The sequence below is a fragment of the Cyprinodon variegatus genome, unplaced genomic scaffold, assembly GCF_000732505.1.
Source record: "Cyprinodon variegatus isolate N-32 unplaced genomic scaffold, C_variegatus-1.0 Scaffold58, whole genome shotgun sequence".
Classification (NCBI taxonomy): domain Eukaryota; kingdom Metazoa; phylum Chordata; class Actinopteri; order Cyprinodontiformes; family Cyprinodontidae; genus Cyprinodon; species Cyprinodon variegatus.
Genome location: NW_015150511.1, coordinates 391,016 through 405,924, shown reverse-complemented (window position 1 = coordinate 405,924; position 14,909 = coordinate 391,016). Strand labels below are relative to the sequence as shown.

The 14,909-nt window shown below is 41.9% G+C and overlaps 1 protein-coding gene across 1 annotated transcript in view; it reads right to left on the bottom strand.

The window, feature by feature from the left end:
- Positions 1-14,428, bottom strand: part of LOC107082681 (son of sevenless homolog 1-like) — a 26,201-nt gene extending 11,773 nt beyond the window's left edge. Inside the window, exons 1-8 of the mRNA XM_015371468.1 lie at positions 14,317-14,428; positions 6,976-7,634; positions 6,762-6,843; positions 3,898-4,014; positions 3,619-3,722; positions 1,576-1,798; positions 1,383-1,502; positions 1,140-1,302 (exon numbers count right to left, since the gene is read on the bottom strand). Of these exons, the coding sequence (XP_015226954.1) occupies positions 1,140-1,302; positions 1,383-1,502; positions 1,576-1,798; positions 3,619-3,722; positions 3,898-4,014; positions 6,762-6,843; positions 6,976-7,634; positions 14,317-14,324 (1,476 nt within the window). The 5' untranslated portion in view covers positions 14,325-14,428. The remainder of the gene's footprint in view (positions 1-1,139; positions 1,303-1,382; positions 1,503-1,575; positions 1,799-3,618; positions 3,723-3,897; positions 4,015-6,761; positions 6,844-6,975; positions 7,635-14,316) is intronic.
- Between the last annotated feature and the right edge of the window lie 481 nt (positions 14,429-14,909).

Genomic DNA, 14,909 nt, shown 5'->3' with positions numbered 1-14,909 from the left:
CGTGAAAACCTTGTTTCGCAATCTTCTCACTCTAAAGGCTGAATAAAAAAAAGATTGTTTACAGACCCCCGAAACGCCGGCTTCGTATGGATGAGAGGCTGGTTTGGTGAAAAATTTGTGCGTTTAGGCCAGGGTTCGTCTTCGTGTGGACGGGGCCTTTGTCAGTCAACCATAAATACTATTCTTGTGCAGTTCCCCGGTGCTGGTTCCTCATCTTTCCCTGGCTCCTTGTGCATGTTTCCCCTGATGTCTCCATGGTTCTTTTTTTTTTCTGTACCTTTTATGTTGGGTTTTTGGATTCCTGCCTCAGTTGCCTGTGAGTAATTTCTATTAAAACTTCAAGAACTCACCACTGCATCTGCATTTGGGTCCTCAAAACCTCAACCAAACCCTGACGTGTCGGGACGGAACGCAATGGTAAAGTAAATGATTGTTATTTTAAACATTGTGTATATTAGCTGCGACATGTGAATCAAGATGCTATAAAAAATTTGACACATGACCGTTATATGATATATGATTAACCGAATTTAGGTGTACAAGCTGACGTATAAATAACGGTCCTGCATATGATAACGAAAAAAAAAAAACACAGATTTTAAGACTTTAAATAAAAATTTTCTAAATTTTAGGACAACATAGTCTAATAAAGACTACATATGTATACATTTTTAAGCCAGAATGATTTGACATTTAAATATGACTTCCTTACCACTAAGACAAGTTCAGAAGGATTAAATAAGTTAAGTAATAAATTATGACACCTTAAATTGAAAAAAAATCTGCCAAATGTGACAAATTTTCTATATCTGATTACCTAATGTCAGAATGATGATTACTAAAATAACCATTAGCTAAAGCTTTAATCCAGTCTATTCAGACTTTTAGTTTGTTCTTTATTAGGTTTTTTTTTAGATGAGAACCTGGATTATTTAATTAGCCTATTTTTCTTATTGCTACTGATGCACCTGAAACCCTCCACTATTTCTCGTCTCTTCTAAAATCTGGATGCTTAGGCAGACAGCAGCAGTTCAACCATCTATAAAAAGCCGAGGTTCTGTTTAGCTGGTTGACTGCTCTCAGTTGTCTTTGTGAACCTGAGCAGAATCAGAGGGTTGACTGACGACAGGAGACGTTACCTCAAAGGTGTGGTCCAGTCTGTAGACAGGCGAGGAATTCATGGCGCTGACGACCTCCAGAACTCCATTGAAGTTATTGAGCTCCTGAAAAACTTGCAAGATCTCAATGATCCGAGAAACAACAGCAACTCTTTCCTCCAAATTCTCTGTTTCCACGATGCACCTGCAGAAAGAGACGGAGAGACAGATCCTGAGTAGACGACGCCTCCGGGGCAACCCGCTGATGTGGCAGCCATGTCTTACTTTTCAAACCACAGCGTGAGGTTAGTCGTGTGTCGGATCATCCTCAGCAGGTTGGGAGAGTGGAGCTCTTTGTCTTCTTTAGTCCAGACGCTGCCGACCAGCTCCGATGGCTGCACCGCCCTGCAGGGCGAGGTCAGAGGTCAGACAGGTGCAGCCCAGCAGAGATGCTTCGCTGGGGGAAAAAAGGAGTTACCTGTAGAAGTCAGACTCGAGTAGAGTAAGCTGTCGGGCGATCTCGATGGGGTGGAGAGTCATGAGGTCGAACTGCTCAGTGTTCCCTTGTTTACAGATGTGCCACTCGATGGGCGGAGGAGAGTTCTGGAAGGTGATGCTGTGATTGGGCAGGCTCACCTGAACCAGCTTCTTCCTCTGGATGATCTTAGTGATGGACTCCACCCACTTCCTCATGGCCTTACCTGAAACAAGAGGAAACAATCAGATTCACTGGCTGGCATTATCTGCTGATGAAAACCTTGATGCCCAGCAGAGGGCGCCGTGATGCTCGGTCTCACTTCATATCAAACTTTAATCATAGATTGACTTCACCCTCAGCATGTGATCATTTATATGCTTATCGTATTGAAGCAGAACTTTACATGAAGAACTGTCAGATAAATCAATAAAGGCCTGTTAGCTGACTAGAATCTAAAATAAAAGTCCAAACAACAATGTTTTCTCAACACCACATTCCTCTCCCCAATGATTAAAAGAGTGATCACATCACAGATCCACACATAAAATGTGACAAAGTGTGCAACAATCACACAGATTGTTGTTAACGTGTAACACCCACTGATCTCTATTTATTCACTGGATTGCTGATTGCCCGGAAAAAAGTGAAGCCACCGTCCGTCATGTTAGTACTCCCCACTCCCATGGAGACACGCAGTAAAAATGCCTACATGTTAGCATTTGGCTGCAAATACAAGCAGTTTGCCGGCTGTGGGAAGTTGTTTCACAGGTAATTTCACAGTCAGTGAATGGTAAATGGTAAATGGCATGTACTTATATAGCACCTTTATTCAAGTCAGGAGACTTGACCAAAGCGCTTTACACTACCTTCAGTCATTCACGCACACACTCACACACTGATGGTGGCAAGCTACATTGTAGCCATGGGGCTCACTGACAGAAGCGGGGCTGCCGTACACTGGCGCCACCGGGCCCTCTGACCACCATCAGTAGACAATGCAGGTGAAGTGTCTTGCCCAAGGACACAACGACACTGAAAGTCGGAGTCGGGGCTTGAACCGTCAATCCTTCGATTTCAGGGCAAAGTCCTACGTCCAACGCCACTGTCGCCCCTGGATGTACTAACCAAGAAAATCCACACATACGCCGATGTATGCCATAGTATACTATATAGTGTAACATTAGTCCGGCTATCTAGGACTAACTCGAAGATATTGACTAAATTAGCTATTGACATTGTGTCTAATGTAAGAAAATAGAAAGTAGAGTAAATAGTTTTTGTTGATAACTGTGGAAAGTCCCAATAGCCAAAATGAAAGGGTTTAAAGGCGTGAAAAATCTCCTTAACTTCTTGTTTCACATGAGCCCTCAAGTTTGGAAATGTTTACCTTAATTTTCGCACTATAAGCCTCACCGGACTATAAGCCGCAGGTTTTTTAATGTTTAATTACCAAATGGTTCGTGCACAGAGAGGATTGTCGGGAAAGAGGCAACTGTTTGGGGAAGCTCCTATTTATTAACATTTCAACACGATTTGCATATTTGCATACCTTAACTGTTACAATTTAGTGCAATAAAAGCTCCCATTTATTAACCGGTAAGTTTGTTTCTCCATAATGAGGGTGTCACACAAACTGTGTTGCGCTCGCAATGTCCGTCTTTCTCACTGTCATTCTGTCTCGTACCACTCGCGGTAGAAGTCTGCTTTCCTCCGCATTCCCGCGCGAGCGGCTACCGTACTTGTGTGTTGAATGTGACGTCAACATGGTGGATGGTAAAATCCATAGATTTAGGTATTACGCTAGTGGCCGTTAGCTGTAAATAGACCATAGATAAGCCTCATTGTTATATAAGCCGCAAGGTCGAAAAAGGGGGAAAAAGTCGCGGCTTATAGTACGAAAATTACGGTACTCAACAATGAAAAAAAGTTTTGGAGAATTTGTTCTGTGACTTTCCTTTGACAATGATTTGTCAGACCCCCCCACCCCACCCCTCCCAGAGCAGCTGTTTGAACTTCATGCAGATGTTTGAGCAAAGTACCAACCTCTGACTGAAGCGATGAAGTCCTCTAGTCGACTCAGCAGGTGAGGGTCTCTTTCAAAATCATAGAAGTGATGCTCCACCCAGTGACGACACACATTCAGAACTCTGCAGGGCGAGATGTGGGTCACAGGTCAGTAGTTATCATTAAAACCTCAATGGATTCACAGTCAAAAGCAAGCTGCACTGTAACTGTACTGATCTGAATGCTAGAAATAGTCGGACTGAACATTGACTGCTAAGATGCAGAGGTTTGCTGCTTCCAGCTGGGGGCGCTCTGTACCTGAGCTGAACTGGCTGAACGAACTCTTTACGGAAACGTTTGAGGTCGGCGCTAAGAAGCTGCTCTCCTCCCTCCATCTGCTCTGCATCAGTCGACCTTGGCTCTGGGATCTCAAACCTGAAAACAGACACAGACGTCAGAAACCAGCAGATCTGGGCGTTATTCAGTCAGCTGCAGTACAACCTCAGCTTCACAACTGTAATAAAACTTTGTTATAACTTTCAACCAACAAGAAATATCTAGGTAGCTGGGCTCAAATTTTAGGAGCAAAAATTTTTTTTTTGAATTGAAAAGAAAAGTTTATTTCATAAATACATTGTTTTCTATAAATGTTATATATTAACTAATTACAGACCCTGCAATTTAACATTTTAATTGAATCCCACCACTAGATATGATACAAGAAATATAAAGAGAGAAATGTGATGTGGAATCAAGGTTTTTCCTTGGCCTATTTTGTGTGATAAACTGTTTGAACAGAAGTAATGATAGAGAAATCCTGTACCAATCACTATGCTGGACTGTTTAGGAGGACAGAAAGCAGGTTCCTCCCCTCCTTACTCTAGAATCTAGAGTAAGGAGGGGAGGAACCTGCTTTCTAGAGTCTAGATAAGGGTGAGGGGAAGGTCATTAGAAATAATGACTTCACAAAGCCTCCTTCATGCTATGGTTAAAATTTATGCCCTTATCGTTCTCCTGTCCTGTTTCTGGTGTGAACAGAAAACAGTTGTCTGAAATGTTTATCTGAGCAAATTTATGTCCTTTAATGAACTAAAGTGTTTCTCTTGGGAATATTCAATGTTCGTGTGTGTGTGTGTATAACTAGGGGTGTAAATCACATCCATCATGGCGATTCAATTCAGTATCGATTTCCTGACCCAACGATTCGATTCAATTCGATAAATTTTTTTTATGTTTTTTTTTTAGACCTTACAGGCTAAACAAAGTTTCAAGTTTGAAATAAATCAATCGAAGCTGTAATGTCGTTATGCATTTTTTTTTTTAGAAACAACAGCAAATAACAGAAGTAGAAAAGTTGCATCAAAAAATACTGCACATAATCAGTGCAATGAGTGCAATTCAATACCTCGGCTCCAGACGTCCCCGCCCCCTCCACAGACGCTCCGTTGCTCCTCTCCCAAATTGTAGCTGACCGTAAACAGTGCCGCAGATAGGAGGCTGGCTTGGTTTGTTTTTATGACCGAAATTGCGGAAAACAACTCGTGAAATTTGACCCGCTAGAAGAGCGAGGTGCACGAGAACGCTGGGACCCTTTTTCCACCTGGATCTCCGCCCTTTTTGGCCCTCATGTCCCTCCATCGTCGGACTAAACTCGCCCCCCACTTCCTTGCCGCCTCGGCCGTATCTAGACCCACAGCGTGTAGCTCAGACCACGCTTCAATAATGAGCATAATTTAAAAATGTCTGTGTCAAGCTTGCTGCAACACACTGCTATAAGAGTATAACCAGGAAGCGAGGTAGGAGGGCAAAATAGGTTTAGCGCCACCGCAGCATGGGAGGGAGAATTACACCCAGGAGCAAATGGATAAAAATAGACCAGAGGGAAAAAAAAAACATGAATCGATTCTCTTGCGGACGTATCGATGCATCGGATCGTTGGCTGTTGCATCGATGTATCGATACAAAACGATTATTATTTACACCTCTAGTGTATGCTGTGGATTCTTTTTAAATGTAGGGGTGTGTTTCTGAATGCTTCAGAATCGCACTCAGCTGTATTCAGGTGGTTTGTGCCATTCTCCTCTGCAGAGTAAAATAAAACGTTTCTTCCTTGCATATCAACTCTCAGTGCTCATTTTTTACTCCACAGTGAGATCTCATATAATACATAAAAATAGAAATATACCAAGTCCCACCAATGACAAACGAGACAAAACAGGGATTTAATCTGGCAACCAACTGGCTACTGGGTATACTTAATTCATTTATAAAGCACTTTAAAAATCCATGTAAACTGGTGCAAATAGAAAAGAATTAAAAAAATAAAGAAAATAAAGAACAGGCGGTTTAAAATGAGAACAAAACTGATTAAAAAAACAGTCTCAGATTAAGTAGAATAAGTAGAAAGTCCATTGTTAGTTTCTAAAGAAGGATTATTCCACCTACAGGGGGCAGCAGCACTAAAACTCTGTCCCTCTGAGTGGGATCTGCTCCCTCTTACCAACTCCTGTTGGACCTGGCAGCAGTAGCAACTGGAGACGGTTTAGGGAGAACTTCAGGGTAGAGAGTAGGGGTGTCAACAATAATCGATTCAGCGATGCATTGCAATGTGGGGCATGCACGATTCAGCATTGATGCGGCAACGTGCCATAATCGATTATGTCACTGTTTATTTGAGGCTGCTGTTTAACAGGGTTCCTAGTGACAGAGCTCCGCCGGTATACGGGGGTCTGAGCGCCTCCGACAGAAACAATATTTAAAACCAGGCTGGTAATCTGGATAAACTGACTGCACAGATGAAGTTTTCCGGCGGACTTTCTCACTTAAAAACATTTTAAATCTACTTTTTACCCACTGATCACAGCAAATATAGCTGACATTGTTACAGGCAAAGAAAGGATAGGATAGCTCCGTCCAACGCGCATCAGACCCACTTTTCCACCGCGCAGCTAGAGCAGCAAAGATGCTTCAGCCACATCTCAGAACTAAACTTGTACAAGCATCACAAATGAAGCAGCACACCAGTTTTACGGCCTCTGCTGCACGTGCTTTGAACGTAGCATAAGGGAAAGAAACTCCATGGAAACGTCACCTGATGTTAACTGTGAGTGAAACATGACTTCACACCATTTGAAACCTTCCCCTGGTCTGATTGGCCCCTAGCACTCCGCAGGTGAACTCACCTCTCTATGAGCAGGTCCAGCAGCTCCCGGGGTTTACAGAACGACCTGTAGGTGGTCAGGAAGGTCCGGACGAAGTTTGGATCTGTGAAAACACGGCAGCGAACTCATCAGAGGCCAAACCCAGCACTGGCCTCAACCTGGTTCAGCTCTGAGCTCCTAGTTGAAGTTCTGATCGGAGGACTGGTTGGATACCAGCTCCAAGGAGATGTCTCACCTGCGTACATGTGATAGGTCAGCCTCTCAATCAGTTTGAGGACCGTCCCGGCTTTGATGATGGGAATCCCAGACTTGGACTGGATGTTCTCCTCAAACACCACGTTCTCCTCCGAGTCTGGCTCGGCGAAGCTGTACTCCTCGGCCGACGGTAGCTTCATCTGCTCCTCCTTCTCCTGCAGCAGAGCTTTGTCCAGGATGCGCTCCAGCGTGCTGCGGTACTGCAGCGAAATCAGCGCCGCCATCCAGCCGTTCTTCTCCTCTGCGGATTTGGCCGAAAACACCACGCTGTTCCCATCCTTCAGGATGATCTCAAAGGCGTGCCGGTACTCGCCCTCCTTGTCGTCCTTGTCGTTGATCTGCACTTTGCGCATAAGGAACTTCTCTTTGAGGCGATACTCGGCCGTGGAGCCGGCGCCGGGCAGCCGAGGAGGCCCGTGGTTGGACTTGCAGCAGATCATGAGTCCGTCGAACAGGAAGATGTGGCGCTCATGTTTGGCGCCGACGCGGGTCAGTGTGCCCTCCATGATGAACTCGTTGCAGCACTGGCCGATGTCTTTCCCCTCCCATCCGTCGATGTTCTTCTGGATCTCGTTCATCTTCCTGATGGCGAGGTGCTTCCCCTTCATCTGATGGCTGTAGAAACGACACGCCGACTCACTGCGGGGGGAGAGAAATGAAACGGTACGGTCAGAGAAAAGCTTGGTTTCCCCTCCTGCTCCTCGTCCTCCAGCTGTTAGAGCTGAGGGTCAGATGCCTTCGGTGGCGTTTTAAGTCGGAGCAGCAGCTGAGAGGTTTCAAAATGAGCTCCGTCCTTTAGCGACCCCCCAATCCTTCCTTCCAACTGTTAGATTTTAGCATATTTGTTTCTCTCAGCAAACCCATTAAGTGTTTGCAAACAATTGTTTTCTACATCCAGACAGTTTTTGAAAACATTTTTTCCTGTTCTTCTGTAAACTGATTCCGTTTTTTCTAGGAGACTTTTTTTGAAGTTCTGAATTAGAAAAAGCTCAATCACATAATTAGCAGCATAAACATAGAACCCCATGTTAGTTAGAAGTTTACCCACAATTAGAGGAAAAAGACTGAAGGACTAAAAAAAGTCAACATTATCAGTGTTTATTTGTTTGCCTGATATATTTTGATTCAATTGAATCTTTTAGTGTTTATATGTAAGGAAATATATATTTTTTCCAGTTGAATCAACTTATTGTCTTATGTCTGCTTTTTCACCAATAGCTGCCATTAATGTGCCTGGTTTCTGATTGCAAAGCTATGTGTTAATGCAATTATTGTTCTTTTTACTTGCCATTATACCGGGGAGGATATGAAATGATTGACTAATGATTAATTTTAAATATTGGTTAACTGATGATGTCTGATTAGACTGAGGCGAACCTTCTTTACATGGGTTAAGGTGGATCAATACGAAGAGGAACCCATTAAAAATATACAGTTCATTTTCCCGAACTTGTGACAGTTTTCTTAAAAAACAAACCATAATAATTCAAATATTCCTGAAAAGTTTAAGTTAACGTAAGGCTTTAATGTTACCCCATCTTTAAATTTGTTTAACATCTCTGTGAATTTAGGAATAAATGTGCTTCACATATTTTATTCTCTTCCCCTTATTTTTTTTGTACTAGGTAACCGAACAGTTCTGATAAGTTACTTTTAAAAATATGTTTAAGTTGAATAATAGGCGAAAAAAAATTTTTTTTTGTTTAATTTGGTAAGCATTTTATCAGATGGCACTAAAACGTTTTAAAATTTGAGGTTCCCGTTTTTAACTACTGTAAGAACTTGAAAGATCATCTTGATACAGAAGAAGGAAAAATGGCCACTTATCAATAACTGTTAGTCGATCAATAAGATAAGTCGCTTTTAGATTAACTAAATAGATAACTTGCATCCCTGAATCAGTTTGTCAGCTCACACCATTAAAAACAGGATGACAGTAGGATGTTAACGTGTGCTTTTATTTTGTAATAGTGCAAATACCCTAAATGTTTCAATGGCTGTGAGACATTCAACAGTTATATTATAGAGAATGTCTTGGAGAAGAACTGCTCTGTAGCACCTTCCTCAAGGTAAAGGTCTGAAAACCTCTGTCCGGAATTTGTGTGCTTATCAGATATTTCAGTTGCTAAAGTGTTAAAAATATAATTTTTCCAGAATCGAAAAGTTCTGGAAATTTGAGAGTCAATATCCTAAATCAACTCTCATATTAATTACTATTTTTAGAAAAACATTTTCCACTGTCCTTACAGCCGCCATTAACTTCGATTACTTTATTATTTGCTGCTTAATTTTAATGATGATGACATCAATAATTGATCTTACATTGGAGAAATTTCTATCCGCTTGGGGAGCAGTGGGCTGCCATTGTGGGTTGCCTGGGGAGCAGTGTGGGGGTTAAGAGTCTCAGGGACCCAGAGTGGCAGTCTGTGGGAGGGGGGCAGAACCTCTATGCTCTAACCACTACGCCGCCACTCCCCGATGTTAAATCAATACTAGTGTTAATATGTTGCCTTATAAGACAGTTATATAATACAAGTACCAACAATCCCATTTGACATCAGATTTATGTTTAAAAGTATAAAATAATTAAATGTAATTATAAAAATGTTTTTAAAATTAATATTTTTTTTATTAAAAAGTTTTTAAATTAAAATTACTCCATTTACTTCAATTACTTTATTTTATCTGTATAAATACATACAGATAAAGTCTATAGTCCCTTTTTATTGCATGTGAGAAAACGCTTCGGGTTTGTTTGAATTACATGGATAATTTAATTGAATGCCTGCTCATATGTTGGAGCATTCAACTCCATTTATGTTAAACGGGTGGGGTTGTGAGCAGCACAGCAAAACATTCAGCCACCAATGAAAATGTATAAATTTTGTTCCCTTAATACAAAAAAGTTGTTTTAATATATTTTTAAGAAAGATGGAAAAAAACAAGAAAGTCCCTTTACAGCCTTTGTGCAGACAGTTCATGTAAATTATTGCCTTGCTTCAAAATGTGGAGTTTTCAGAGCGACAGAGCTCTGCTGACAGGGCTAGGCTAGGCTAACCTAAATATCTGTTTGCAGCTGAAATTGAATTTAAAGTGGTAAACACTGCATGTACAGAGAAATATAATCTGAGATTTTCAAATAAAACAACATTTTAAGTTAGTTTGATACTGATTATAAACTGATAATCTGCAGTTTAGTAATAAAAATATTTTAATAAAGTACTAATGATAAACAAAATCATCAAATTATCACTTGTGCATTTCTAAGACATGCTTTTAATGATAATCCAAGTAAGTAGAGTCTGGGCTCTGGTCTCTCCTCTGCAGGATCCTACAATCGACTCCACTGCCTAATCATCTTTAACCTAATATAAATATCTGCCAATAAATTGACAGGGGTTAGTAATTCCCTGTAAATGCAGACTGATTTTTATTACTTTTCTATTTTCACAAAATGTGGACAAAAAACACATTCTGTTTGTGCCGTAATTATCGGATATGAGATCTACTGATCCAGTACGAAGAACAACTAAATAATTCATACAAGTAACTGAATTTAAAGCTGATCATCTACTGCTATTAATCCGTTGAAACACAACAGGGATTAAAGGAGTGGCTGTGGAGGCTGTTGAAGAGGGAAAGTTTGCTTTCGTTCACCTTTCTGCTTTCCCACTGACACACCTGAAGTTTCCAACTGTGGGACAATAAAGGAAAATCTGTTATTTTCCTCTGTGCCTTCCTGTACGGCTCTATAACTAGTAACTGCTCTGCCCCGGTCATTACGTCCCGACTAATATGTTCCATGATGGGAACAGGTTTTGTTGACAATGGTTTGGTTCCTTTGACTGGTAGTCTACAGGCGAAAACTGCAGCAGTGTTATTGTGGATTCTTTATGAGATTGGGTTAATCTGGGTGGGAATGCAGGTTTAGGATCAGGCTGCTGGTGACCCATAGCCTCCAGTAACTTTATAACCAAAAGGAGGAGTGCAAAGATGTGCATTGGTTTGTTGCTTTTCTGTTTATCATCTGGCTGAACTCTCGGCTTATTAACATGTTCCTGCATTGTTTTGGACCACAGCATAACGTAGCGCTGCTGGGTTCAGAACTAAATCTTCTCAGTGAGTCGTCTGTGCCCAACAACAGCTAACGTTAGCTTAGCTGGAAGGTTTACTACTTCACTGCTGCAGAAATCAGTTTTTCTCACATTGTTTATTTCCCACTGCCTTTGTTCCTTTACGTTTCTCCCAAAAATAGGGCTGTGGTGTTAGCTTAGCATGTAGCACAGCTCAGTGTTTTGTTCTGTTTTTGTTAATTTGCTTTACAGGAAAGTTCCTCCCTGCAATGTTTTTATCGTTGTCTAGTCGACAAAGAGGGTTGCTTGTGAATTTAGTTTTTTCTTGATATTTTTGGAGCCTTTACGTCCAGAATTATTATGGTCTGGTTGAGCTGGAGGGAACAGAGGAACAGTCTCTGTTAGCGCTGCACTGCAGCCAAAAGTAGTGCAATATTTGATGCAAATGAGTTTTGACTAATTGAAGGTAATACCTTCAAGTTTACCTCCTCCCAGCCAGTAAGTGGCGCACTTGTGCTCGCCTGCCATCGTTCCGTATTATTTACCAGCATTTTTCTAGGTCCACTAATGCTAAACACATATTTAACTGATCTGAATAGAAGAAAAGTGGCGACCTCCAAATGACTTCAGAGTAGAGATGGAGGACATATAATCCAGATGACATCTTTGGCCGATATCAGCCGATTTGCTGATTCTCTACTGCATTCCCTCCATATGCTATCCATTGTTAATGTTATGTATGATTATTTAAATAAAGCTTTTTTTTTTTAGAGATAGGTTTCAGAAGTGTGACGTCATGATGGTTTTATCTTACGACCTCCTCTGTGGCGCTTCCTATCATTATATTCCCACTAGGTTAAAAGATACACAGAGAAAATCTGAGTTATTGGTTGCGATCTATATAAAGTCAATGCTTCCAGATTGTGCCTTTCAAGATCTATATATCTTATATACAACCCATCAGGGAACCAGAGTCGGTACTCAATATGGCCGCATGTAAATTCAAACATCTTTGACGTCAGCTGCAAGACATCAATTGAAACTTGTGTAAATTTTCTTATCATTGAATACTTCTTATCATGCAAATGGAGAAATCTGGATTCAAAAATCGTCCCTCACAAATAATTGGCATTATTCAATATCATGGATTGATTTGACTACTGGCAAAATAATCGCTATCGGCATTGGCCTTAAAAAACCTGTATTGGTCGATCTCTACTTTTGAGCCCCTCTGCTTCCTTAAAGGAAGGAGGGCAGAGGTACGTCCTATAGATCCCACTCCCCTCCCCATGGCCAGAATTTCTGCTCCACTTTCCGAGGAATGTTTATAAGTGCATAGAAAAACATGGTGGATAAGTAACAGCTCCAACCGGTGAGGGTTTAGCTAAATAAACTTCTAAAACATATTTCGATTTAGCCGATAACTATCACTACGATCGACACATTGAGAAAAACTTGTGGGAAGAAACTTCTGTCCCTCTTGGATGACAAGGATGAGGTTGGAAATCTTCCTCATGGAGTGTGGTGGTGTCAGCTTGCTGTCTGTGTGCTATACGGAGCCCTGGAGTCGGCCAGAATATTAGGGACAAGTAGAAAAGCTGCACAGCGATAAAAGCTGCAGACTATGGCTACGTTCACACGGCAACCTGCAGTGACTCAAATCCAATGCAACCTGTATCTGATCCTTTCATGGATGTCTGAACAACACAGATCCGATTTTTTCCAATGCGATCCAGGCCAACTGGTTCTGCGGTCCTGAATCCGATACGAATCTGATCTTTTCAGATGCGACCTGTGTGTGAACGGCCAGGTCGCATTCATCCGACCTGAACGCCATCAATACCTGACAAAGGTCACTATTCTGCGTCTTGGTATGAAGAAGCGGCAAGAAAAACAACAACCATGGCGGACGATGATGCGGAGAGCAGTATTTATAATTAACCATCTTTAAAAGATTGTGTTTTTATGGTTGGGAAAGATTGCTAGATGCGCTTCAGCGCTACCATCCATGTTTACTTCCATAAACACAGAGCATGCTAACCTGTGACGTCAAAGCGTCCTCTACTGCGCATGCGGGACACTTGGGTTGTACGACTGCAGTTTTCACAGGAGATCACATACAAGTCGCATATATCTGGAAATGTGAACGGCAACACAAACAAATCAGGTTTCAGAAAAAGAAAAAAAAAAAATCGGAATTAGGCATCAAGGCCTGCAATGTGAACCTAGCCTTTGTCTCCATGTGGAAACGTACATGGATCATACATAACTGCGTCTTAAGTCGGAAACAAGGCCTCATATACTTTTTATGTTTTCTCTCGTTTTGCTTCACCGTTTTCTTCTGGCTTGAATCTCAGAAATATAATGTAGAGAAGAAACCATTTCTTAGATCTTTTATGGAGCTGAAGGCAACGTCTTCTTGAAAGTTAATCACCTCAATAAAAAAATAGCTTTGATATTTGATTTCTTTTTAGCGTTGATTATATCAAGATATGGATTATTTTCTCAACCCGACTCGTAACTGACATCATCCAGGGAAAGAAAGTGGCCCAGAAACAGACTTACTATGCTGATTATCTTATCAGAGGCACAGGTTCAGTTTAGAGAATGATTCAGGTTCCTATCAGGATGCCTGTCTGTAAAAATAACAGATACGGTGGCGAGGAGGCAGTCGCAGGCCCACATCTGCTCACTAACCGGCTTTGTGGGTCGAAGTTCTGATGACGCGGTTTGTGTGTCCAGCCAGCAAAGGATTTCAGAAGCGCAAGCAAAACACTGAGTACATCCGCCATTATGGTTCTGATTAGAAGCCTACAGAACCACCTCTGATTCAGATGTAATTACTCCCGCTGTCATAGCTCTGAATTAAACTTCCTCTGGTTGGTCAGAAGGTCATCTCCAAAGTGCCTAAGGTCAATTACATCTCAGACAGCAGTTGATCGGCACAGGATCGAAGGGTTCTGAGCAGAATCAGAGTGAGAAGCTCAGAGAAATTACCAAAAACCCAAAGAGCTCCACCTCAAACTTTACATGTCTCAGTTAGAAGGTCAAAGGTTAAAGGTCGAGATAAGATGGTGAGGAAAACAAATGATCTGGGAGATAAATAAAGAACTCAGGATCTCCAGGTCCAGGTATGACCCCAGGTCAGAATGGATCTTTTCAGGGTTCTGAATTGACCCCAACAGGTTTAAACAGCCCCCCACTATTGCCCACAGACAGAAACACAAAGAACATGAAGCCCAACCTACGTCCGCATCTCCACCTGTCCATCTGTCCTCCTCGTCCCCGTCTCCTCCGTGATCCGATTCTCAAACTTTTTGGACCAGCTGCAGGTTTTTCTCTCTACTCCTCTGAGCTCTTTTCTGACTGAGAACAATAAGCAGCCTGGAAGCTCCGCCCCCAGCCTGCTGGAGCTTCCTGTCAACACCGGCACCACCCAGCCCTGTCCTCCTACCCCCCTACCACCTCCTGGTTTATTTTGATCCAACGGGAAACAGAGGATGGGAGGGGCCCTGCTGGCTGCTCAGCTGCAGATCCTGAGGCTGTTCCTGGGTTCTGCTTGGTCAGAACTAGAGAGATGGTTCTGTAAGACCACGAGTCATTCTAGAGACCTGAACTCCGGTATTAACTAGGGCTGTGAATCTTTGGGATTCCCACAATTCAATTTAGAATCGATTCTTGGGGTCACAATTCGATTTTTTTCCAATTCTTTTAAATCCAAACCATTCGATTCAGAAACAATTAATTTACGATTCAAAACAAACTCTGGGTGATGTCTTTCGTGATGAGAACGGGGATTTGAAGTACTCCCAAAATGATTAACTTTACCGTTGCAATCTCG